Source organism: Lachancea thermotolerans, assembly GCF_000142805.1.
Source record: "Lachancea thermotolerans CBS 6340 chromosome E complete sequence".
Classification (NCBI taxonomy): Eukaryota; Fungi; Ascomycota; class Saccharomycetes; order Saccharomycetales; family Saccharomycetaceae; genus Lachancea; species Lachancea thermotolerans.
Genome location: NC_013081.1, coordinates 317,311 through 341,038, shown reverse-complemented (window position 1 = coordinate 341,038; position 23,728 = coordinate 317,311). Strand labels below are relative to the sequence as shown.

General features: G+C 46.3%; 13 protein-coding genes across 13 annotated transcripts; 8 read left to right on the top strand and 5 right to left on the bottom strand.

The window, feature by feature from the left end:
* Positions 1–400: 400 nt before the first annotated feature.
* SKP1 (SCF ubiquitin ligase subunit SKP1) lies at positions 401–958 on the bottom strand (the record flags this gene model as incomplete). The annotated part of the gene is made up of 1 exon (XM_002553600.1): positions 401–958. The coding sequence occupies one exon, from the start codon at positions 956–958 to the stop codon at positions 401–403; it is 558 nt and encodes a 185-aa protein (XP_002553646.1).
* Positions 959–1,163: 205 nt separating this feature from the next.
* PEX3 (Pex3p) lies at positions 1,164–2,558 on the bottom strand (the record flags this gene model as incomplete). Its single annotated transcript, XM_002553599.1, has 1 exon — positions 1,164–2,558. The coding sequence occupies one exon, from the start codon at positions 2,556–2,558 to the stop codon at positions 1,164–1,166; it is 1,395 nt and encodes a 464-aa protein (XP_002553645.1).
* Positions 2,559–2,768: 210 nt separating this feature from the next.
* Positions 2,769–3,269, bottom strand: KLTH0E03740g (KLTH0E03740p; the record flags this gene model as incomplete). Its single annotated transcript, XM_002553598.1, has 1 exon — positions 2,769–3,269. One exon carries the CDS (start codon positions 3,267–3,269, stop codon positions 2,769–2,771), a length of 501 nt encoding a protein of 166 aa, XP_002553644.1.
* A 184-nt stretch (positions 3,270–3,453) lies between these two features.
* On the top strand, positions 3,454–4,005 carry LRP1 (Lrp1p; the record flags this gene model as incomplete). Its single annotated transcript, XM_002553597.1, has 1 exon — positions 3,454–4,005. The coding sequence occupies one exon, from the start codon at positions 3,454–3,456 to the stop codon at positions 4,003–4,005; it is 552 nt and encodes a 183-aa protein (XP_002553643.1).
* Positions 4,006–4,186: 181 nt separating this feature from the next.
* Positions 4,187–5,620, top strand: UBX5 (DNA protein crosslink repair co-factor UBX5; the record flags this gene model as incomplete). Its single annotated transcript, XM_002553596.1, has 1 exon — positions 4,187–5,620. The coding sequence occupies one exon, from the start codon at positions 4,187–4,189 to the stop codon at positions 5,618–5,620; it is 1,434 nt and encodes a 477-aa protein (XP_002553642.1).
* Positions 5,621–6,450: 830 nt separating this feature from the next.
* On the top strand, positions 6,451–7,653 carry GPI8 (GPI-anchor transamidase; the record flags this gene model as incomplete). Its single annotated transcript, XM_002553595.1, has 1 exon — positions 6,451–7,653. The coding sequence occupies one exon, from the start codon at positions 6,451–6,453 to the stop codon at positions 7,651–7,653; it is 1,203 nt and encodes a 400-aa protein (XP_002553641.1).
* A 714-nt stretch (positions 7,654–8,367) lies between these two features.
* On the bottom strand, positions 8,368–10,812 carry KSP1 (putative serine/threonine protein kinase KSP1; the record flags this gene model as incomplete). The annotated part of the gene is made up of 1 exon (XM_002553594.1): positions 8,368–10,812. One exon carries the CDS (start codon positions 10,810–10,812, stop codon positions 8,368–8,370), a length of 2,445 nt encoding a protein of 814 aa, XP_002553640.1.
* Positions 10,813–11,653: 841 nt separating this feature from the next.
* On the top strand, positions 11,654–13,672 carry IRC3 (double-stranded DNA-dependent ATPase; the record flags this gene model as incomplete). The annotated part of the gene is made up of 1 exon (XM_002553593.1): positions 11,654–13,672. One exon carries the CDS (start codon positions 11,654–11,656, stop codon positions 13,670–13,672), a length of 2,019 nt encoding a protein of 672 aa, XP_002553639.1.
* Positions 13,673–14,349: 677 nt separating this feature from the next.
* On the top strand, positions 14,350–15,324 carry SAM35 (SAM complex subunit SAM35; the record flags this gene model as incomplete). The annotated part of the gene is made up of 1 exon (XM_002553592.1): positions 14,350–15,324. One exon carries the CDS (start codon positions 14,350–14,352, stop codon positions 15,322–15,324), a length of 975 nt encoding a protein of 324 aa, XP_002553638.1.
* Positions 15,325–15,702: 378 nt separating this feature from the next.
* Positions 15,703–17,808, top strand: STE12 (homeodomain family transcription factor STE12; the record flags this gene model as incomplete). The annotated part of the gene is made up of 1 exon (XM_002553591.1): positions 15,703–17,808. The coding sequence occupies one exon, from the start codon at positions 15,703–15,705 to the stop codon at positions 17,806–17,808; it is 2,106 nt and encodes a 701-aa protein (XP_002553637.1).
* A 114-nt stretch (positions 17,809–17,922) lies between these two features.
* Positions 17,923–20,055, bottom strand: RQC1 (Rqc1p; the record flags this gene model as incomplete). The annotated part of the gene is made up of 1 exon (XM_002553590.1): positions 17,923–20,055. The coding sequence occupies one exon, from the start codon at positions 20,053–20,055 to the stop codon at positions 17,923–17,925; it is 2,133 nt and encodes a 710-aa protein (XP_002553636.1).
* A 173-nt stretch (positions 20,056–20,228) lies between these two features.
* Positions 20,229–21,311, top strand: IPI1 (Ipi1p; the record flags this gene model as incomplete). The annotated part of the gene is made up of 1 exon (XM_002553589.1): positions 20,229–21,311. The coding sequence occupies one exon, from the start codon at positions 20,229–20,231 to the stop codon at positions 21,309–21,311; it is 1,083 nt and encodes a 360-aa protein (XP_002553635.1).
* An 859-nt stretch (positions 21,312–22,170) lies between these two features.
* On the top strand, positions 22,171–23,721 carry NAM8 (Nam8p; the record flags this gene model as incomplete). The annotated part of the gene is made up of 1 exon (XM_002553588.1): positions 22,171–23,721. One exon carries the CDS (start codon positions 22,171–22,173, stop codon positions 23,719–23,721), a length of 1,551 nt encoding a protein of 516 aa, XP_002553634.1.
* Between the last annotated feature and the right edge of the window lie 7 nt (positions 23,722–23,728).

Below are 23,728 nucleotides of genomic sequence, written 5' to 3'. Positions count from 1 at the left end.
GTTATTTCAGGTCTCTCTCCACAAAGCAAAAATAAAGCCGAACTTAGCAAAAAATAATATTGAATAGAGCCGAAAAGATAATATGGGCTTGTTTTTTGGCGTGCCCTTTCCAGGATAATGCTAGAAGCGAGTTGCGTTCCGAGGTTAAGGCCAGCTTGCAGAAGTGCCGCTGAAGTGCTCTTCTCGGTGAATGATTCGAATACTATCTAAGTATAGATAATAATAACTTGAAAGGAAACAAACTAAACTTTAGATCGTTACGTACGCGCTACTGGTAGTTCTCCAACACAAGCGAAGTTAGGCAACGCCTCAGCCGTTGAATGTCCACTAAATTTCGTGCGCACTACGGGAAACATTTCGGCATTTTTTAACACATGGAAAATATCTCAGGTACATTTTCTTAGCGATCCTCGGCCCATTCGTTTTCACGCCTTATAGCGGCTTCCTCTTCGGGCGTGAAGTCGTTGACAATGTTGAAGGTCCTTCTAATTTCCTCAGGAGTTCTTCCGCGAATCATTTCAGCGACAACTTTGCATCCAGCGTCCAGCAAAGGCTTTATATTGAGATAATTTGCAGCTTGCATGATCTCGTAAAGCATTTCTTGATCGACTTTGAGAAACTCGCGGTCCCAAGGGTCAGCTGGTGCAGTTTTGCGTGCATCGTCATCGTTCTCGTCTGGGAAGTTGGAGTCTTTATGATGTTCGGCCCATTCGATGACCTTTTGTAGCACTGATGACCTTACGTTGGGCACCGGCATTACGATTTCGTCATCACCATCCTCGTCATCAGCATCCTCCTCCTCTTCCGAGTCACTCCCATCGCTTTGCAAGCCGTTGTCTTGCATGTCATTCAAGTAGTTCTTCAATAAAAGAGACCTTTCGGCGATTTTCCGCTCGACAGTGAACCTCTCACCCTCAACAGAGACGAGTACGACATTCTGTGCCTTGTCCTTTCCCATTTTAGTATATGCTGACGAATACAGTTGTTGTGCTATACCAAAGCCAAGGTACTTGAGTCTTTTAGTGTGGTTAGTGCTATTAAAGGTGTAGGGCCTCTGCTTTCGTAAAACCGTGTCGTACTTAGTATCTGGAGCTCATAACGTTTAACGAAAACACCACCTTCCCAGCGAAGGAAGCGTCACAAGGCGTGGCTAAAAAAGCTATTTAGAACCCAAAGTTACTATAAACGCTAGCGCTGAGGTCGTCCAGTTCTGTAATGGAGTCCAGCCTTTGCAAAAACAGGTTATTCATCGAGACAATGCCACTTTTTAACATTTCGTCGCAACAGTGCTTCGAAGTGATCGAAAAAAGCGCCATCTGAAACTTGGGTTCTGAGGCTTCGGAGTTGTCTTGATCAATTTTTTGCTTGCTCTTCTTGGATACGTTGTCCGCGATGAGAGACATGGCGAACTGGTAAGCATCGTTAACCAGGCTTTCCAATACGATTAGAGACGCGGTTGACTCAATGCACTTGGTAGTCTCGTTGAGCAGTTGACGTAAAACGGTATTATCCTCGTAGAGAAGCTTCAAAGCTTCTGAATCAAGCGTCTGCTGTAGCACAAACTGCTCCAAATTTGGGTCGGGCAATAGGATCATCTGTAGGGCCTGTTCAGCGTCTGTCTTGACAAGAAGCTCCTGATTAATGGCATGTAAGACACTTGACAGCCTACCTCCAAACTCTTCAACGGTAAGCATATCACGGGGATTCAGATCGCCGAAGTGACGCTCCACCAAGTTCTCAGCCAGAGACTTGAACTGCAACCACCCGCGATTCAGTAGCCACCAGGAAAATGATAGAAATGCTTGTTCGTTAATATAGCTTGACCTGCGCGCCTGCTGCGCTTTTTCGGAAAGTTCGGGACCCTCTGGCTCCTTTTCGTCTTCTTGAACTGCAGCCCACGTCTCGGCGTGCCACCAATTGGCAAGCCAACCGGCGATAGATGATTGTGATGACTCCTTGTCTACTGCGACCTTAACAGCCGTTTCGATATACTCTCTTCTTGCCAAAATATTGAGTTGCAGTCTGGTGAGAAGCAAAAGAGAGGACGTGCTGTAAATCACTGTACACAGTTTTGTCAAACTCTTAAGCTTGAGCTCGTTCCAAAGCTCTGCCTTGGTTTTCGCAGTGGGGTCTTGACCCGCAAAACTCGCCCTTGGCGCCTGTGCATCCGTTAAGCTCGTGCTCATGCCGGATGAAAGGCCATCCTGCTCGCCGTCTTCTTTCACAGAAGCGGAACGCTGCGACAAGTGCCTCGAGAGCTTTTTACCCTTCAGCTCCCCCACAATCTCGTCAACGTCCAGATCCTTAGCCAGCACCAATGAAAGCACGGGCATTAGCTCATAGATTGTGTAGAGCGCGTCTTGCTGTGTCTGAGTAAACCGCCGTTTGATCTGTTCTTTCACAAACTGTTGTTCTGATATCTTCAACTGTTGTCTCAAAAGCCATTTCTTGATCAAGTACAACGAAACCGCGCCTGTCGTGAGGAGCGTTGCCAGAATCGCAGACGAGAAGTACAGCTTGGAGCGGTGCCGCTGCCAGATGCTTCTTCTTCCGCTCATCGCAGCACTTTGTTGGAGCTTATATCTGAGCGATGTGGTTAGTTCGTGGTAAGCACTGCTTCTCGATTAATACTAGCTTTGGACGAACTTTCAAACCGAGGGTGGGGCGGTGTCTTCCGAGGGTATCATGTCACCTGCCTAAAAAAGTTCTATATTCCCTAATTAAGCAAAACGCATGCGATGAGATGCCTAATTGGGTATGTTTGCCGCTCATGGGCCTTGCCCAAGCCTCTGTAGGTTGCGAAGGTTCTCGATTAAAGCCAAATTCTGCAGCAGAAAGTTGATGGAAACAGAGCGTTGAATTTGAGAGTCTTTGCTAGCAGAGTGAACTGAGCGCTTCGCGAAGACCCTATCCTGTGTTGGAGTAGGAGGTGCGATTCTAAATGAGCCACTTTTATCACGCGCTCGCGCGTAGGGCGCCTCTGGGCTGTAGAAAAAAGTGCGTTTAAACCCAGGCCTAAGATTTTTGGGAATAAAGCTGCCCAAGGGCGTGGCGGCGCATTCGGGATCGTTTAACATCCTCGATATCTCCATACTAGATGACTTTGGTTCCAAGATACGCTCAATTGCCCGTAAAGTATCACAGATGACGTGCTCTAGGCGCGTAAGTTCAACTTTGTCTGCATCCTGCAATATGTGAGACTTTTCCTTTAATACCGCTGCAACCCGCTTCAAAGTCTTGGAATCCCGTAAGAATGCTTCCTCCATCATCGAAAACAGCACAGAATGTTCCTAACGGTCACCTGGTCCTCGCGCTTCGTTCGATGCGCCGGTATTTTTTGACTGTGGATACAAGGCATTCCATAAAGTAATTAAAAATTTTGAAAAGTTAGAAAGCTCATAGAAGAGATGAGGTACAGCGGCCATTATCACCTCCCTTGGAAGCCAGCACCTAATGGACGATAGCAGTAAAATCAAGCCGTACATTGCGCACCTCGACGGTGAGCTGAAAAAGCTGGCCAAAGGCATCGAACAGTTTACGTCAAAGTCGCTCGATGAACAGCTATTAGAAAAGAAGAGCGAGCGAGAAAAGTTGGATCTCACTAACCGCTATGCTTATGTATTGTCGTCGTTGTTATTCGCCTACATGAAGCTGCTGGGCGTCAAGGACATTACGCCCATAAAGCAAGAGTTGGATCGCGTGAAACGCTACATGAACCTTGCAAAACAACTAGATCAAAAGAACGAGGGTAAAACCCAGCACAAAAAAGATGAGCAAGAGCGCGCGAAGAAACTCATAAATTCTGCACTTGATGGGAGAGCTTCAACGCCTGCAATCAGCAAAGTCAACTTTGAGGGCAAGCATACAAGATTCGAAGATCAGCCGGTGGTTTCTCCAGAGGATCGCGAGAAGCTGTCTCAGGAACGTCAAAAGCAAGTTCCTGAGAATAAACGTAGTAAAGGCGGTAGCCCTAGAGGCAGAGTATCAAAGAAGGGCAGGAAATAGAGCTATGTACAGTATCTAGAATCATTACCGGAGTAACAAGACTTCTTCGTTGGTAGTTACCTTTCTGATGTCCTTAACGTAATCTTTGGATCGGGCACAGAAGAATGCCCTCTACAAGCTGACATTGCAACTTAGCTTGCAGACGTCCGAGAGCCAGCAAAACATTCAAGTAATTGGCAATATGTCGCAGGAGGATATAGATACTTTTACGGCCATTACCAGCGCAGACAATAGTGAGCTAGCCAGTCAGTTCTTGGAAATGGCCGGTGGCAATATGGAAGTCGCTATTTCGTTATTCTATGAACACGGCGGTAATGCACAGCTGACGCGCAGCTCGGGTATTAATGATGCCGAGGTCGCAGGTAATATGCAGCGCGATCTTTATCAACAAGGCCAAGATAACTACAGGCCACCTGACGAGGCTAGGCACGAGACTTTGGTTGATACCCATGTGTTTCCGTCCACTTACAGAGGAATTGGTGGACAGTATGGCCCGCTACGAAGCGTCCGGGGCATGTTCGATGGATCTCGTCCCCAAGGCATTTTTAATCAGCATTTGGATGACGATGATGACGATGATTCGGAGTTTTCTGAGGAAGAAGATCTTCGGCAAAGCTACGAATATGTCGAGGAGAGTGTAGTTGAACTCGATGAGGATGGAAATGTCCATGAATACACGAAGTTGGTAAAAAAGCCCCGCGAAATGACTAAGGAACAGAAGCTGGCGATGCTCTTCAGGCCACCTTTCGACATGATGGCCAAAGTTGATTTGGAGGGCGCCAGGCTTAGAGGCCGCGAGAGACAAAAATGGATCATGATCAATATACAGACAGTCGATATATTTCAATGCCAAGCGCTCAACCGTGACCTTTGGGCTAACAAAGACGTCAAGAGACTAGTAAAAGACAACTTTGTGTTCTTGCAATACCAGTTCGACTCACAAAACGCTGCACCATACATTCAATTTTATGGACCCCATGATAAAGATGAACTGCCGCATATTGCAATTTTAGATCCTATCACGGGCGAGAGGGTCAAACAGTGGAATCGCGATGTTCCCAGTCCAAACAACTTTATACAAGAGATTGAAGACTTCTTACAAATCTTTTCACTCAACCCTGCTAGCACCAACCCAACCGTGAAGGAGCCCACTCCAGAACTTGACCCCACGACTCTAACAGAAGAGCAACAGCTGGAATACGCGATCCGTGAATCGATCGGGCGAGACTCCGCCACCGAAACCGGAGCAGCAACCACAACTTTAGAAACTGATCAAGAGCCAGCCGTCGATTTGCCTGAAGCGGATTCCCATCAAATGTTATTTGACTCAATTTCACCGGCTCATCATGACGAGCCCCCTAACCAACCAGGTGTTACCACTCGTATCCAGATTCGTATTGGCGACGGCCGTAGGCTTGTCAGGAGATTCAATGCAAAGGAAGACACGGTCCGCACAATATATGAAGTTGTAAAATCTGAAATAGAGGGTTTTGAGACGGTACATTTTACTCTCAGCGACCATAAGCGCGAAGACTTGCTGGAAAAGTTGGATCTAACCATAAATGGCGCTGGTCTCGAAAATAGCTCTCTTTTGTTGGAGGTTACTCAGGCCTAGGTGAAGTAATAAACTTATTACAACGGCATCTAGTTTAAGGGTTTAAATGCCCCTGATCGAATAAGTGGTATTACTTGAAGACTTTGGTCTTAAGGCCCTGCTCCTGAAATTTTTGTTGAGACAGGGCCTCCTCCGGAGTGTCACAGACCATCCTAAGTCGGCTTGGACGCTACTGGAACGTAGGAATTCCAGTGCGGAGATTTTTACGAGGGTGTTGATCTTTAAACCACTTCGATCGGGAAGCGGCTCTGCCCTGCAATTCCTTCATTGTTTACGGTTTACATAGTTGCTTTGTTCTGGAACAAATTGTCTAGCCAGCAACTTAAGGCTACGAATGAATTGGGTACTGAAGTCTTCTGAATAAGAGCTGTAACTTTAGATTGCAGCATTATTAGGTGAACCCTCGGCAGCAAAATCATGATATATGTAAGAGCTTGGTTGACCGCACAAACCAGAGGTCTGATCACTTTAGTTCAAATCTAAGAGCGCCTAAGCTCCAACCTCGTGAGTTTCTCATGAAAATTAAGATATGATTACAGTCTTGGCAACCTTCACTTTTGAAAAAGGAGCAAAATCATCGTAAATACCAAGTCTACCTCTTCTAGTAATTCAACGACTGTATTCCAGAATTACAGTTCTTGTTTGGTGAACTTAATGAGCTTGTTGCTGGGAGAAACCTTTAAGGGTCCTACACGAAGAAGTCCCTTTCTATTTTATGTACTGATATTCGAAATGCACTGTAATCGTTGAAAATTATTGTTATGTTTTCGCTTTCGACTCGTTATTCATGCATCTCAAAAGAACGTCGAGACTAGGGAACAAAAGACGCTATGAAGTGTCTGTGGTTCATTCCTACCCTCTTTATTTTACTCACTTCTACGCTAGTTGGAGCTAGCCATGAACACACAAATAACTGGGCTGTGTTAGTTTGCACCTCAAGGTTCTGGTTCAATTACAGACACATGGCCAATGTGCTGAGCATGTACAGAACAGTGAAGAGGCTTGGCATTCCGGACTCTCAGATTATTCTAATGCTGAGTGACGACGTGGCATGTAATTCTAGAAATTTGTTTCCTGGAAGTGTCTTCAATAATGCCGACAGAGCGCTGGATTTGTACGGCGAATCGGTCGAGGTGGATTACAAAGGCTACGAGGTCACCGTCGAAAACTTTATTCGGTTGTTGACAGATAGATGGAGTGAAGAACAACCTAAGTCAAAGCGTCTTTTGACTGATGAAAACTCGAACATCTTCATATACATGACAGGGCACGGCGGCGCCGATTTCCTAAAATTCCAGGACGCGGAAGAAATCTCGTCTCATGACATCGCAGATGCGTTTGCTCAAATGCATGAGAAGAAACGCTACAATGAGATTTTCTTCATGATTGATACTTGTCAAGCGAACACAATGTATTCAAAATTCTACTCTCCTAACGTTCTAGCTGTAGGCTCAAGCGAGCTTGACGAGAGTTCTTATTCGCACCATTCTGATGTGGAACTTGGTGTTGCTGTTATTGATCGCTTTACTTATTATACATTGGATTTTATGGAAAGTATTAACAAAAACTCTTCAACGACGCTTCAAGATCTGTTTGATTCGTACACATTTGAGAAGGTTCATTCACATGTAGGGGTTAGAACGGACCTCTTCGATAGAAATCTTTCCGAGGTTTTAGTCACGGACTTCTTCGGAAGTGTTAAGCATATCATCAAAGATGAGAACGAACAAGATGAAAGCTTGGAAACGCTTTCGAGTGGGGGGGAAGAGGACTCGATAGACAACATTGTGAACCTGGCAATTAGCAAAAACAAAGAAAATCCGCTGTTGAGAAATACGACTTTACTTCGAGTCACTCAGGCACAATTAATGAACACCAAAGATGGCTTGTTCAACTTCGACAAAAAGACGAAAAAGAGCTGGTCTCAGACATGTTTATTAAGTGCATTCTCTGTCATTCTGGTTTTGGTTTTCCGCTCCCTATCTGAGGGCAGGAACAACTCTGGTACTGCAATGTTATATAATATCAAATAAGCTCTAATCTCGATGTTAACGTGACGTTAGGAGACGCTTAACTTCAGCTACCGTCAAGTGGTAGACGATGAACTCTGGGAATTGTGGTAACCAGCCCGCGCTTCTCCTTGGCGTACCGCTTGTCTCGATTAGTTAACGTTCCGTGAGGCTGTCTGTAGCATCAAATAACCAATTCTGAGCTTTTGGTGCGGGTTTTAGCTCGAGGAAACCCGATACTATGATTTTGATAGTATTTTCATTCTAAATTCTGGGAGCGCCATCCTAAGGAGGACCATAGTACACTCTGAGAGCACCTTGAGCAGATTGGCACTCCCAAAAACTTCGCCGGTCATAACTCGTAACAAATCATCCTAATGCCAAGGGGATCTTATTCTTCAGCGCAATCTGCGCACCACTTGTTGCACTTTGGAAATACTTCAAAAAGTCAGTTTGGTACATCAAGAGTGTATCTACGGGATAGTTTCATGACATAGCATATAGGAACTTGAAATGATGAGAATTTACACTAATTAAGTTTGAGCACGAAAGTTGGTATTCATACCAGCCTTAGGTAATGTGTTTTCCTTTACTTAACTGAATCTATGCTGTTGTCACAGTACGTATGTGTCAACATAGAGAGTTAGCTATCAATTACTTGCACGCAAAAAAAAAAAAAAAACTTGACACCAAACTGTGTTCAATTGGTGAATGCAGTATCATGGGAGATGCAAATTCTCAGTCTTGCTGCTGTTGTAACATGAGCCAGTTATTCTTATACTGCTCTAGCGAACCTATCAATTCGTCTTGAACTGAACTAGATTTCCTCCCGGTACGAAAGGTACCAGATTGGTAGAAGCTGCTAGGACTGAAAGAGGGTAATTCGTTATCGTCTTCTTCAAACACCACAGCGTTTGAGTCCGCAAATATATCGCTTTGCTGAACTTCGGTTGTGGCCCGACCGTGATTCCGAGACATAAAAGGCCTGCCTTTTGGAGTATTTTTTACAGCGCGTGAATTACCAGAACTCTTCCGCCGTGTATTCAAGCCTCCATAGCTGACAGAGTTTTGGCCCACAGATAAAGTGGCTTCACCTCCGTAGGGAGACAAAGGCTGGTTACTGATCGAGTTGCCACCAGAGCTCTTCCTGTGGTGAGGAGGTATGTAAACACCGGGCTTGTGTTTATAAACGGTGTCCTTATTGGGATTCTGCTCTTGTAGCTGGTTGAAAAATGGGTTTCTGGTAGCCGGCTCCAGCTCTTTGTTAGCTAATGTCGGTGACTTGAGAAGATCTGGCAGCTCGCCTGTATTAGCAGAGCTAGCGCCAATATCTTCGACGGTATCAGGAGCACTTTTGATAGTCGTATCTTCAATGGCAAGCCCGCCAATGTCGTTTGTGAAGCTATCAATGTCGTTTTCCTCAAGCGTAAACAACACGTCATCAAGATCGTTTTCATTGTTATCAACAACGGCAGGGTGTTGCTCATGGTAGGTACTTTTGGTGAGAACTGGTGGCCCCGATTCAGCTCCGTCGAGCACGGAATTAATGGTGGGAATATGAGGAGACCCACTATACAACGAAGATGGACGAGAATGTGGTGGCACGTACTTCCCTGAGGGTGAATGCTGTGAATATGTGGATCCGCGCCTACCAAATGATGTTGACAAGTTATTGGCTCCTTGTTTAGGAGTGAACTTGAGATTCCCGTTAGAGCTTGGCCTCCTGTTTCTGTGGCCACGGTGTTTACTTGACTTGTTGAAGATCCCTTCCATGTAGCGATTATGGACGCTAGGTGGGGTAAAAAAATCTCTCGTGTTGAAGCTCTCTTTCTCCTTTGACTGATAGTCGTGGAAAAAGTTGTTAATGTGCGTATTAGGCGTAGGAATAGCGAGTGGCTTCCGGCTATTTTTGATAATTTTTGAATTATCAATTCTGATCGGTTTGGCGGGTTTGTTGTTCCCGTCCCTGGTATTTGGGTGGCTCCTCTTTGTGAACTTGAAACGCGGAATAGGATCTTTTTCTTTCGATTTTGTCTTGATGGAGGCTGTTGGCGTAATAGTCTCAACTGAAATCCTTGGTATTTTACCTCCGATTCCATCTTCAATGGTTATTGGCGTTGTAGATGTTGACACTGGTGTGGCGCTTTCCTCCTCCAATTTTGGAGGGGTATATCCATCATCTGTCAAGTTGTTATAATACTCATCATCGAGGGTGTACTCCCCTAGTTGAGCAAGCTCCTTTTTCATGCTGTCAAGGTCACGGTTAGTGGGATCTATAGTCAAACTATGTCTCAAAACCTGGAAAAAATCGAAAGACATAGTAGAAAAGATGTCGAAAAGAGCTTCTCTGTTGGCGGCAAAATAGCAAAACGATTTATCGCTCTGGTTTGCCACGCTGAATGGGTTTTTGTGAAAAACAACATTCAAAAGCACGATTCCAATCGCCCATAGGTCCACCTTGCTACAATCATAGGGTTCTGCACGTTCCTCGCGGTCTAAATTTTCTTCAAAGAGCTCAGGCGCCATGTAGCGCTCGCTGCCGACACTTCTGTCCATTGAAGTGGTTTCTGTGGTGGCAAGCCCCCAGTCAGTGAGCTTGATGGTCCAGTCGGAACCCTCAATGAGGATATTTTCGGGCTTGATGTCTCTGTGGTAAATTCCTTTCTTGTGGACAAAATCAATGGCTTCCATCATTTGGGATGCAATGTGAGTAATAAGCTTGGTCTTCTTGGGAACCAAATCGGCTCTGATAGCTTCATAAAGATCGCCACCTGAACAATACTCCATGATAATGAAAGAGTCAAAAAAGTCATAGAGCTCTGTAATGTTCTTGTGTTTTCCAACCTTTGTGTGAATATCAACTTCGTAAAGAGCTTCGAAACAGATGTTTTTGGACAATCTAGACCGGACTTTGTCGGAGATCAACGATTTCTGGTGCTTGATCATTTCATTCTTTTTTTGGTTGGAGGAATTGTGGGAACCCATGTCCGTGTCTCCTTCAAAACTGGAGCCATGTTCGAGCTCCTCATTTTTGAATATGTACTTCACGGCCACCAGCTTCTTGGTCTGAGTATCGTTGGCGAGAGAAACGTACCCATAAGAGCCTTCGCTTATGTCATCCACCTTCTTGTAGCGCTCGCGTAAAAGACCCCCCTCCTTGTAGACTTCGTAATCTTCTGTCATTGTCGGGTTTGTGATTTCCACGGGACTTCAGTTTGTGCTGTCAGCCGCCGCAATTGCAAATGGTTCACTTATTTTGACAAGTTCTGACTATTCGTAGCGCAGATCACACACCTAACACCTTGCGAAACGTTTATTTGCCGTTTCTCGCCACTCGTTAGGTTCTATGTTGGCTGTGACACAACACCTAAGATTCGTTTTCACAAACGTTGCTTGAACCTAGCAAGTTTATCACGTAAAAACTCCCGAAACTCTCAAAACTAGCCTGAACTGCTCTGAACTACCTGTGGAAACAATTCTCCCAAATATCAACCGATACACAGCTTTTAAACCTTCCTATCTTGATTCGGTTCACTTCTAGATATCCGTAGAAATAGCCACATCTATGACTCCTTAAAATTTGCACGGGACTAATCTCCGTCCGTAGTGAGACATGAAAGTTCGAGAAATGTGTCTTCAACGAACTTAGTTGATAAAACAAATTAAAGTGTTGAGAATCGTTTAGATGGCATGTAGTTAAGGAGATTAGTTGGTGCCCCTTGTTACTCTACCGACAGGCGTGCTTTCGGTACCATCTCTGATGCTGGGGGATTTCTTTTCTTATTCACCTAGCGCTTCCACGAGCCTTAGCGAAATAGAGGCTTGACGGATGCAGCGCTGTAGAGCAAGTGTTGTGATGTAGACTCTGTCTGGGCATTGGAGTAGATGGTCTTGAAGTATAGAGATCTTGTTTGCCGTCCAACCTGTAAAATGTGCATTCGAGCATGTGACTTGTTAGTTTAGATCGGACAGCAGTAAAGCGATGAGCTAAAAGCTCGAAGTGGGCAAAAGATAAGGAAATTTAATGACTTCTTGCACACGCTTCGTGGGAGCAGCCGGTGCATTAGCAAAGGCCGGCAACAGCCTGTGCTTAGCGAGCCGGCCCTACAGCTCCCTCGCATTACGGGATTACCAGCACGAATGCATTGATAGATGCCTGGAGTCCATAAGCCAAGGGCGGCGGAGAATTGGGGTCTCGCTTGCTACAGGCGGTGGTAAAACTGTCATTTTCTCCAACTTGATTGACCGGCTACGGAGAGAGTCTGGAAAGAGCGGCTACAGGACTCTAATTTTGGTACATCGGCGGGAACTGGCCCAACAAGCCTGTCGAGTACTGCAGGCATTCTTCCCGGGGCTGAATTTCCAGATTGAGATGGGCAATTATAAGTGTGATATAAACAGCGCAGATGTGGTAGTAGCGTCTGTGCAGTCTCTTATCCGGCGTCTAGAGCGCTATGATCCTAGTTGCATCGATCTCATCATCATTGATGAAGCTCACCACGCTGCTGCAAAGTCATATTTGCGGATCCTCGAGCACTTCAAAGCCAACCACAAGGACAGCATTCTGCCTGTTGTTGGATTCAGCGCGACTTTCGAAAGAGCCGATAATAAAGCGCTATCGGCGGTGATAGACGAAATAGTCTACCATCGTGGAATTTTGGAGATGATTGACGACAAGTGGCTTTGTGAGGGCCGTTTCACTACTGTCAGCGTCAGCTTGGATCTTTCAGACGTCGCGGTCACAGGATCGGACTTTAATATCGATGGGCTGTCTAAAGTTGTCAACACCAAGGAAGTTAACAAGGTTGTGCTCCAAACCTACTTGCAGAAACGGGATTTGCACAAACTCAGGTCCACGCTTTTATTTGGATGCGACATTAAGCATATCGAAACCTTGCACTCCTTGTTTGTGAAGCATGGAGTAAATGCCCAGTATGTCACTGGTAAAACAAGGCAAAGTGAAAGAGATGCAATAGTTGAAGATTTCAAGCGTGGCAGGATTGAGGTTCTGATGAATTGCGGAGTCTTTACAGAAGGGACTGACATACCCAACGTCGACAGCATTCTACTTTGCAGGCCGACCAAGTCTCGGTCTCTTCTCGTGCAAATGATCGGGCGCGGACTCCGCTTACACCATTCAAAGAAGCATTGTCATATAATTGATTTTGTCGGCGCGTCGACCGTCGGTGTTGTGTCATTTCCGACCCTTGCTGGTGTCGAAGCAGTGAGTACTGGCCTTGACGAGGCGACGCTGCAAGACCTAAAGGCAATAAAAGACGAAATTGTGGCTAAGCAGTTGGAGGCTGAGAGAAAGGTTCTTGCCGAAAAAGAGGCGGAAAGTCTTCTCAAGCGTCAGTTTCGTGACCTGATGAAAAGCGCCAATGCTTTCGACCTAACCTTAACTACCTACAAGGACTTTAAATCATTTTATCAACAGATGGCGGCTACCAATGGCTCACAAGAACAAGACTGGGGCTCGGAAAAGGGAAAAGAAATCAGGCTTTTTCGAGACTCTTCGTACCCATGGGTCCAGTTTGCTAAAGATGCATGGGGAATGCCTCTCGATGCCGGCCACCATCTTAGAATTTACAGAGAAAGTCGCGAGGCCTCCAGGCCATCTACGTATGTGCTGAAACTCTACAAGGAACTTCCATACAAAGTTCGAAGTGAGCTTGGCATACGGTACAAACCGCTTACTGTCAAGAGTTCTACCGATCTTTCGGCGGTCGTTGCGTCAGTCGAGAACATAGTACAAGAACTTACAGAAGGAACATCGCCGCGCCCCAAGAACTTCACAAAATACGCTTCATGGCGACATACTCCTGCAACTCCAAAACAAACAGCATTACTCAAAAGCAAAATATTGGGCCATATTTCGAAGTCAGGCTCGAAGAGCGAGCAACTGCAGGCGACAGATATTGACAAGTTCCTAGGCAGTGTGACTAAAGGCGACGTATCCAACGTTCTGTTTGCTACGAGCCTGGCACCTGTCTATCCTATCAAGTCCTTGTGCAAAATTATTTCCTTAAGGACGAAAAGCTAACGGTGCTCATTTCTTGTCGATGGCTTTGTGCATTTTACCCTCCAGCGCCGTATCCTGTTGCAGGCAGATGGGAGATTGTTCTGCAAAATGAGTGTCTTGTAAGGTGCGAGTCAGAAGAGTCCTGATTGACCGAGAGATTGAAGTTGCCAACTACTCTACTGCCGTGCGTCTGTAGCCGTCCAGCCATCAGCAAAAATGCTTTTTGAACGAACTTTGACGACCACATCCTTGCAGGCTGTCTCCTTGTACCTTACCATGTTACAAGAAAGGTTTACAGTCTAGCGCCGTCTTTCAGAATGCCATGACGTGGTTGCAACCCTGGAGCTTTCACGCGTTAATTGAATAACTTGTGACTAAGGGAACTGTATATCTACTTACGTTCTGTGCACAATGCATTTTTATTGTAACGCCCGATTATTTGCAGTCATTAGCACCATTGGTCCAAAAGCCATTATGTCCACATGCCTATTTTCACGTATATACTGCGAGCACGCACTCGCCAGGCTGTATAGCATATCCCTTATATCCAAGTTCTTTGTAGATACTTCTGAGAAACAATGATCATCTGCTAAAAATTGTTGTATCACGGGTAAACCCAGGCTGAAGCATCAATTATCTGCCGTGCGCTGTCTGTCCCCACAAGCCAGTGCCCATTACCAAGCCTAACGTTCCTTGGCATGCGCAGCATTTTACAGGTACCCGGGCCGGTGAAGGCATTTTTTGACCAGTTCCCGCTTCAGACATATCCAGCTGTTTCGAAAAAGGACGACGCTTCGGTGTATGAATACAACGCGCAGAGCTACGGTTTTCGGGAGCAGGAAGCTGCGCAGAGATCCGCCAACGACGTATTCAAGCTTGGCGTGTACAATGTTGTCGAAGATCCCGAAAGCGGCTGCGTTTTGGCAACAGATCCCTGGTGCTTGTACGCGCAGCTCTCGCTCTGCAAGAAAAACGGACTGAAGCTGGCTCACAAAAAGGGAGCTCAGCAGCAGCAGCAGAGGCAGCAGCAGAGGCAGCAGCCCGCGCTGCTTGTGGTGTCGCGCCTGGCAGCAAGTGACAAGTCGCTGCCGATACTAATCGAAGGCTGCTCCAAGCGCAATGTGAGGTCTACTGCAGGCATTAACGAGATCCTAAGCTCCCGGCTCCGGGATGCCGAAGAGCTTATGTACGTGTCGCTGCTGGACTCCGTGGTGTACGACTGCTGGACGACTCAGGCTTTGTGCGAGCTGAGCGTCGCCAAGTTCCTTGAGCTCTATGACTGCGCCCCTATAGACGTTGCCCTACTCCAGCGGGCTTTCTATCAGACCCTTCGCGAAGATCTGCTGGAACGCAACGACTTCTCATTACGCCATCTCGAGATCTCCCGCCACGTCCGCTACATGCACCTCTACCAGTCCAGAAACGCCCACCAGCTCACTGCTCCGCTGTTCGAGAGCTGCAAAGCCGCTCTGGACCGATTCGCAGCGCTTCTGGGCTCCAGGACCTTCTTCTCCGGCGAAATGGAGCCCGGCTACCTGGATCTAAAACTTGCAAGCTACGTTCTTTGTTTCCTCAGCCTGGACGACCAAGAATCCTCCCTCGCGCGCTACTTGCGCCAAGAAGTCCACGCCTTGGCAATCCATTCGCGTGCTGTTATCGCCCACTTCAAATAAGCGTTGAATTATTATGGCAACGGTCGCGGACAGTCCGTTCTATATCAATTTGATGTACTGTACATACCTTTTACCGAGAGTTCCCCGTATATAGTGCACTAATGTCAAACCTCAAACTGAAGGCCCTTGCTTTACAAGAACAATTAGAGGTTTAACAACGGCAAGTAGCACACTTGTTTCAGATTGAAACGGCTCCTATATCTTACAAGCGTGTTAAGCAGTGTGCAACAGTGGATGTCAATTTTATAAAAGTGTGGGAGTGTTGAAAACCGATTAGAAACATTGTTGCAGTACTCTTAAGCGAAAACGTGTTCAAGAGCGGAAAGATATCGCGACCAAATTCAGAAGTATCAGGGCGATCGGAAGTGAGTTTATGATATGTTGCGGGGCCAGCCTAACGCACAGGAGATTGTAAAGACAAAGGCGGAGGGGGACAGCGAGGAAAGCACACCGGAGCAGGTCGAGGAGTCACTGCGACTTATCGAGGACCTCAAGTTCTTTCTGGCTACGGCGCCGGCGAACTGGCAGGAAAATCAGATTATCCGACGTTACTATCTTAATAATGACCAAGGTTTTGTATCGTGCGTGTTTTGGAACAACCTGTATTACATCACTGGCACGGACATCGTCAAGTGCTGTGTGTATAGGATGCAGAAGTTCGGACGCGAGGTTTTGGACCGCAAGAAGTTTGAGGAAGGTATTTTCTCAGACCTCAGGAACCTCAAGTGTGGAATTGACGCGACGCTAGAAATGCCCAAGTCTGAGTTTCTGTCCTTCCTTTTCAAAAACATGTGCTTGAAGACGCAGAAGAAACAGAAGGTGTTCTTCTGGTTCAGTGTCCCGCACGACAAGTTCTTTGCATACGCACTGGAGAGGGACATGAAAAGACAAAGTGCAGGTCAATTGTCTACAACGCGGGCCGTCAGCGAGCCAGCCCTTTCCTTCACATATGACGATAAATCGGGACTGTCGCTATATGATCAATTACTACAGCATATGGAATCGCAACGCATAAAGGTGAACGCCTCTTCGAGTGTGGACTCAACTACTGCCAATCCTCAGCTGACGAGCTACTCTCCGGCAGAGTCGGACGACCCCGACTCTGACGCTGTGATAAAGACCGAATTTGTCGGTTCGAGCCAGGAGTCACTTGCTCAGATCTCTAAATACGCTCCTCAAGAGCTGGTAGTAGATCCAATAGAAGAGGGCGCAGATGAGCAGCCCTTTGAACTTGACTCCGGCGCCCAGGCTCCCTTCCTGTTGAAGGATGCGAGTCAAGAAGAGGACGATTTCCCCCTAGACTACTTCCCTGTTGAGGTGGAATATCCAAATCAACAGCAATTGCAACCTGGCGGCGGACAAGTGTACTATGATAATGATTTTGAGGTTGAGTATGTTCCACTCTCGGCTGTACCGCCTGCCTCAGCAGGATTTTATGACAATTCTCATTTTACTGAAGAGACAGCATTCGCGGCCCCAGCGGTCACATCGGCAGCGAGGTTAGCATTTCAGATACCCCCACCTCCAATGTCTGCGAGCCGCTCACACTTTATGACAAACGGCGAATATTATGCATCTTACGTCAAAGACCAGGAAGATCGAGGTTGCAACCGGGCCTCCGACGCCGATGTTGCACTTGATAGAAGCGACGCAGAAGAAGTCGTGGCTAATGGGGGCGACGGTACGATGAATTCGAAACAAGGCGGGATGCTTCATAAACCTAATATTGACTTCCGTGCTCAAAATGGTGGTTACCCTGTTGGAAGTTTTTATCAAGGCAAGCACGCATACCCGGTGGAGCTTCAACAGGGCGGTGCCGATCCTCATCTCACCCGAAGTTACGCAATGGAAGACTATCTATGCGACAACTCTGCACTGTATGAAGGATTCCCGGGGGGCGCTTATCTTCCCCCGGCGGCCAACCCATTCACGCCTAGCTTCCTGATGACGCCCGTGGCACCAACCAGCCCCTATATTGGGGTGACACAGTATGGTGCCAAGCAGGTTGTGCCAGCATCGGCAAAAAACTACCCTATAAACCCTTACTACCAGTCTTCACCTGGTTTTCAGCGATGGGGGAACGTGCACGGTTATGTTAGAGGATTCCCCTCTATCCAAGCTACTTCTGCTCCCCCAGGTGCTCCGTTACAAATGCACAATCCTCAATCTGCTAGCAAGTTATACTTTAACAAGCCAGGAATGATCCATAAGCCCCCCTCGAGATCTCAAAATCAAAGGCATAGAGCAAGAAAAACAGCATTTTCGTCGCGGCCCCCGATGAATAGCTCACATACCAGTAACCGGAGCACATCTGATGGCGGAAACTCGGTTGCATTTTTAGTGCCATCTTCCGAATCAAGCATGGTATTGCCAGATGGGAGCAAAAAGAAACTATCGACATCAGCTTCTGCTAATGAGCCATCTAGCACCGATGACAAGGAAATTATCAAAAAGCATGAAGACGATAATCAGTTCCATGACTAGTGGTTTACACCGTTTAAATATATTGAAGGGACAGCGAATAATTGTCGATAAATGCAGGGATTTATATAACGTAGAAGTATTTCTTAAACGTATGTATCATTAAAAAGTATCATTTCAATCACCAAGGTCGGCATTAGGGTTTTCTTGTAAAAACTGCTCTAGCGACAACTGTCTGATTTGGTTTAGCATGTTTTCATCTTGCATTACTTCCATTTGTGACATTGATAAGTCGCTTTCACTCACAAAGGTCTTGACAGTTTCAACTAAGTCTTCTGATTCGCGGTCGTGAGGTAGTGGGGGAAGAACATCGAACTCATAAACATCTCTTTCGGACCAAATTTCTTGAGGAATGCAAGCCATTAAGGGAGACTCTTGCGAAAGAACTGCAAAACGCAACAAATTGATTGGAATGTCCCCAAGGAAAAGTTCGTTTTGTGTTTCGATCGGGGCAGTACACTCCAACTGTATTTTCCCTGCCTTGTATTCGGACAGAATATTCAGTATTTCATCATGCAGGAATTTGATCTCGACCCCACCCCAGATAGCCTTCATTCTGATGAGATACGCTTTTGATTCTAGCTCAATCTCAGAGCAAGGTTCTGGGAAATCTAGGCCGTTTAACAAGTTAGCATCCCCAAGCGCAACTTCCTTGAATATAGTCGACAAAGAAGCTGCATGATATGTAAAGGCTTTTCTCAGCTCAGTCTTGGCTTTTTCAACCATGTCCAACTTCAAAAACGATAACACAAAGCCCAAAGAGAGACCAAGGGTATACCATTGCATGTAAGTGTTGACCAAAGGCGAGCTTGCAAGGTTGGCCATATAGGAATATTCTTTGTTGAGAAGCAAGTAATGATCAATGAAATATCTGCATCCCAAAGGGTCTTCTAATGGTGACAAAGACCATAAGACCTTGCACCATTCGCTGGCGGTGGACACAACACCTCTTTGAGAGAGGATCTGCACATACCTGAAAATTGCGAAGTAAAACTGCCGGTTGAAGAAATAAATGTAGGGAAGCTGGCATGATAGTCCATTGAAAGATATGTGAGACCGCAAGGCACGGTCAAAGACAAAAAGCGCTCTTTCAACTAACCCATTACTGTTTGCTTTATCACCCTGCCTTACCAAGATTAATGCAACTTGAAGCAAAGCAGGTACATGGTAAGGGAACTTTGAAGATATTAGATGAATGAGCGCTTCGTGGTCAGGGTGCAACACAACACTCATATAAAACTCTGTCATGGCCTTTCGATTAGTTTCCGTATTCGATGGCTCAAACTTGTAAAAGTTCATACCCGCATCCTTCCATTTGTGGGCGGTTTTTCTAACCTCATCCATCCAATCTTGCGATCTCAGCCAAGACTGCCATTCCACGACTTCATCTTGGCTTAGCTGCGTGATAGTATATTCACCCCTAGGAGTTGGGATCCAGTCCTCTCTTATTTTTGTGAAAGCTAGGCGCCGGGTTGTTGAACCATTTGGAACTGTTTTATGGTCTCTACCACCCCAATTACGAACCATATGCTTGAGCCTTTCAATCTGTTTCATGACCTGGGGTGACACATGTGTTGAGGTCATAGAATCCACATCTGCCAGCGATTCAGGAGACAAGTCCCCAAACAGTAGCTTGTACTCGTTGTCGGGGTTGAGATTTTTCATATCTATGTCGCCAAAAATTTTAATGATCTCGGAAAAGCTTGTAAAGTTTGTAAAGCCAGGATCAGTCTTCACGTCTGCTGGGCCTTTCAAGTGGCTCGCATCCTCATCCTCAAAAGCTGTGTCATAGTCTGATTCGTCAGACGCCGTAAGCCCAGGATCTACGGATCTTCTCTGTTCCAAATCCTTTTTCTGAAATTGAAGAATCATGCGGTCAAGCTCCTCATCACTCTCCCCGTTACCGTTTTCTGTTTCGCTCAAATCAGCTGCGGGCTTCGGCTTCTGCTTTGATTTTTTATTCTTCTTATTCTTCTTCCTCTGAGACTTTGTAAGAACTTGAACAGGCTTTTGAGCAGGTTTGTCGTTAATTGAAGCAGGTATGGGCCTGTCCTCAGCATTAGAGGCCTCGCTATCTTCTGAGTCGTCGCCTTCATCTTGTCCCATCAGCGCGAATAGGTTGATTTGTTTAGGAGCCTTTACGCTACTAGTTTTTGCGGAGGGTTCTTGCTTTTGGGTGGAAGGCGCCAATTTCGCCAGCGTTTTCTCTAAGTCATTTTCTTCTAATCTCCTTAGTGCTCTAGAGCTCATACTTAGTATCCTGTGTGACCTATGTGCCGACAGTAGATTTTGTTCTAGTTCTTATTCAGCTTTAAAGCTTTTACATATCTGCGAGTGGTGAAAAATTGTAGACCAACTTTATGTTCTTCGCACAGCTCATCGCATCGCATATAATACGCAAAAAGCAAGCTACAGTGTAAGTCATGGCCAAAAAGAAGACCCTGAAGCAGCAGGACTTCCAAAAGAAGAAGCTTAAGGTTGGAAAACCAAAACAGCAAGCGAGTAACGTCACCAGCACTGCGTTTACAGCGAGGACAATCTCGCTGCCGAATCAACAGAAACTGAAGTCAGCTGGTAACCGCGAGGATTCCGGCGATGAAAGACTGGAGGCAGACATTCTAAGGCGCTTGTCTTTATGTAAGCACCATAGTGCAGTAACCAGGAAAGAGACCTTAGTGCACTTCAAACATATGGTGCCGAGAATTATAACTGCGAAATGTATGACGCCTCTTCTGAACAGCTGTTACCCGTTGATTTGCGACCAAGATATTCAGGTAAGGTCGGCCCTGCTTGAGCTATTGGAAGAAATAGGGCAATATGATCAAAATGTTTTGAGGTTGCATAGTCGGGCACTAGTTCTGTTCATCAACAGCAGCATGACACACATTGTTCCTGCAGTCCAACGCGACTCGGGGAAATTTTTACAGTGCGCAGTCCGCTACTGTGGTGATGAACTCGTTCGCAATTCGTGGGTCAAGATGCTGAAAGGCATGTTCAGCGTACTAGGATGGTCGCTTGAAGCTCCTGGCTCGAAAAAGAGCAGCAAATCAGTAAGCATGGGTGTGAAAACCTCGAGCGTCGTCAGTATGAACAGCACCAAGGCGAAGCGGTCCCTACAAGCTAATCTCGAAACGCTTCTGGAGTTTGTGAAGTGTGGCTGTCTCGAACCGAAGCCAGACCCATCTTCTGGCGAGCTGCCCCATGGACCTTCAGCATACGATAAGTATCTTATCCCTGCACTGCCTCAACCATACCAACATCTGAAGCTCTTTGTAAAAGAGCTGAAAAACGAGAAAACAGCATCACACTCCAAGCTTGAAGAATTGAACAACACGTCTTTCCAAGACTATGCTACACGGCGTGAGGTCTTGCTGGAGCACTTCTACGACAGAGTATTGGAGAATGTAGAAAACGTTATAGCCGACGGCGGCGAGTGCGGCAGAGTAGCCAAGTCTTTGAAGGGAACGATGGGAGATATAAAAAGCTTGCAAGATGCCTGCGCCTAAAGACCACAAGTGCCGCTGTAGCTGTGATCTATAAAATTTGTACAGTTGGCTGAGATTCTTCCCAAAGGCGTGGAAAGCTAAAATGGGATACTTGTGTTCGGGCCTGGGGACGTCAAGGTTCGCAGATATAAGTTGCCCTGCTGCGCGCTACGAGCGTTTTAGTTATCAGCTAGCGACAACTTAATTACTTGCATGCTCGTGGTTCAGACGATATAGCAGTGTATATAAAGGAAATTGAAAAAAACTCATTCCCCCTGAGATCTTCAACACAAGAAAACAAACCAAGTTGAAGGTAAACAAGGTCAAAACTAAGCGTTTACGCAGTCAGTCAGTTGTCAAAAGGCTGGGTTTGTTCCAAAAAGACTGTCTATTAACTGCGTGTGCGTTAAACGCCTCATTTCCATACAACAGACTCTTAGCCATCGAGCAATATCGAGGCAAGAGCTGTTTTACATCTGAAATCTAGGATTTTGAGATCAATTGATACCTCAATTGTATTCTCCAGCAACTTTGTTCGCCATAACCTGTGGAAGAAGTTTTGTTGAAGCGTGGTTAGTCACACTTCTGTTTTTAACGTTTCAGCTCTATTTTGACTCCGCAAAAGTGGTTAAGAAAGGCAGGGAAATTTTGATCACAAATTTAAAAATCCATTTACTTGCAAGGTTACTTTGAGCTACGCGGACTTCTTTCTGTTTTATTCCATTTCTGTGTCTCTTGTCAGACGTTACTTCGTTCTTTTGATACTCCTTTAACCTTTTCTCCGCTCCATCTCCACCAAAATCAGTTTCATTGCGAGCTTTTCCCCGAATTCTGTTAACAATCCCCCTTTTAATCTCCAAGTGTGCATTTGCAGGTTCAAATGTCGTTCGGTTCTTCGCTGAATTCTTTCAATTACGGCAGCAGCCGGGGTGATTACGCACCCCAGCAATCAATCCATCATACACAATCACATTCATCACCTGCGGAGCAATCTGCCTCCCGCTCAAATTCGCTGTACATGGGCGATCTGGACCCCAGCTGGGACGAAAATGCTATCCGTGCAGTTTGGGCCAACTTGGGTGAGCCTAATGTTCAGGTTAAACTGATTCGTAATTCAGGCTCCACCGGAGGTAGTTCAGGCTACTGCTTCGTGGAGTTTCCATCCCACCTCAATGCGTCGAACGCACTTCTTAAAAATGGGCTTTTGATACCTAATGCAAGAAACAGATACCTCAAACTCAACTGGGCGTCCTTTGCTACAGCCCCTGGAAACGAACACTCTGTATTTGTGGGTGATATTGCGCCCAATGTCAGTGAAGCGCAGCTCTTTGAACTTTTCATATCCCGGTATGCCTCCACCTTGAATGCCAAGATTGTGTTCGACCAAATGACAGGTGTCTCTAAGGGCTATGGTTTCGTCAAGTTTGGGCAGGAATCGGAGCAGCAAAGAGCGCTACTTGAAATGCAGGGCGTTTTCTTGAACGGTAGGGCAGTTCGCGTGAGCACAACGTCCAAAAACAGATCAAAGTTTCAGCAGCCGCTTCAACAGCAGCAGCAGCCTTATATGCAGCAACAACAGCCTTATGTTCAGCAGCAAGCGCGTGCTCCAGCTTTTAACAATGGAAATGTGCAATCGCAGTTCATATACCCAGTGCAGCAACAGCCCACTCTTACTCAGTACACCGATCCTAACAATACGACAGTATTTATTGGGGGTCTGTCCTCGCTTGTCTCTGAAGATGAACTACGTGCTTATTTTCAACCTTTTGGATCAATTGTCTACGTGAAAATTCCAGTCGGTAAGGGCTGTGGGTTCGTGCAGTACGTGGATCGCATTTCCGCTGAAACCGCCATCGCGAAGATGCAAGGATATCCAATCGGCAACTCGAGGATCAGGCTCTCCTGGGGCAGGAGTGCGAAACAAGCCGCAGTCATGCAACAGGCGTTTGCGTCATCCGCGCAGCACCGCCAGCAGCTTTCAAACCAGAATGCGCTTTCAACTACCAACTTGCCATATAATCGTCAACCCGCAATGCCGGTCTCTTATGGATATTCTGGGAATTGGGATTTGTTGAACGGTGGCTGCAGCTACAAGCCATCTTCTCCGGCACATTACGCTAATTCTGTACACGATGCGACAGGGGGTTCTTCGACCGTGTTGCTTCCCGGTGTCTCAAACTTGGAGTATGTTGGCGCTCCCTCAAACTCCAGTTCAACAAGCACTTTCAGCTACTCCCCAAGCTACTCAGCTTCCCAATCAACTACGTATAGCACGTCTTCTCAAGCGACTGACCCGGTGTCAGCTGCGCTTGGGTACGGGGCCCAAGTTCACCCACAATTTCTAGTCCAGGGAAACGACGCGTTCGACAAGAGCAAGTCTGAGACGATTGACAGACTAGAAAGAGGCAGTAACGGATTTATATTCGCCTAATATTCAT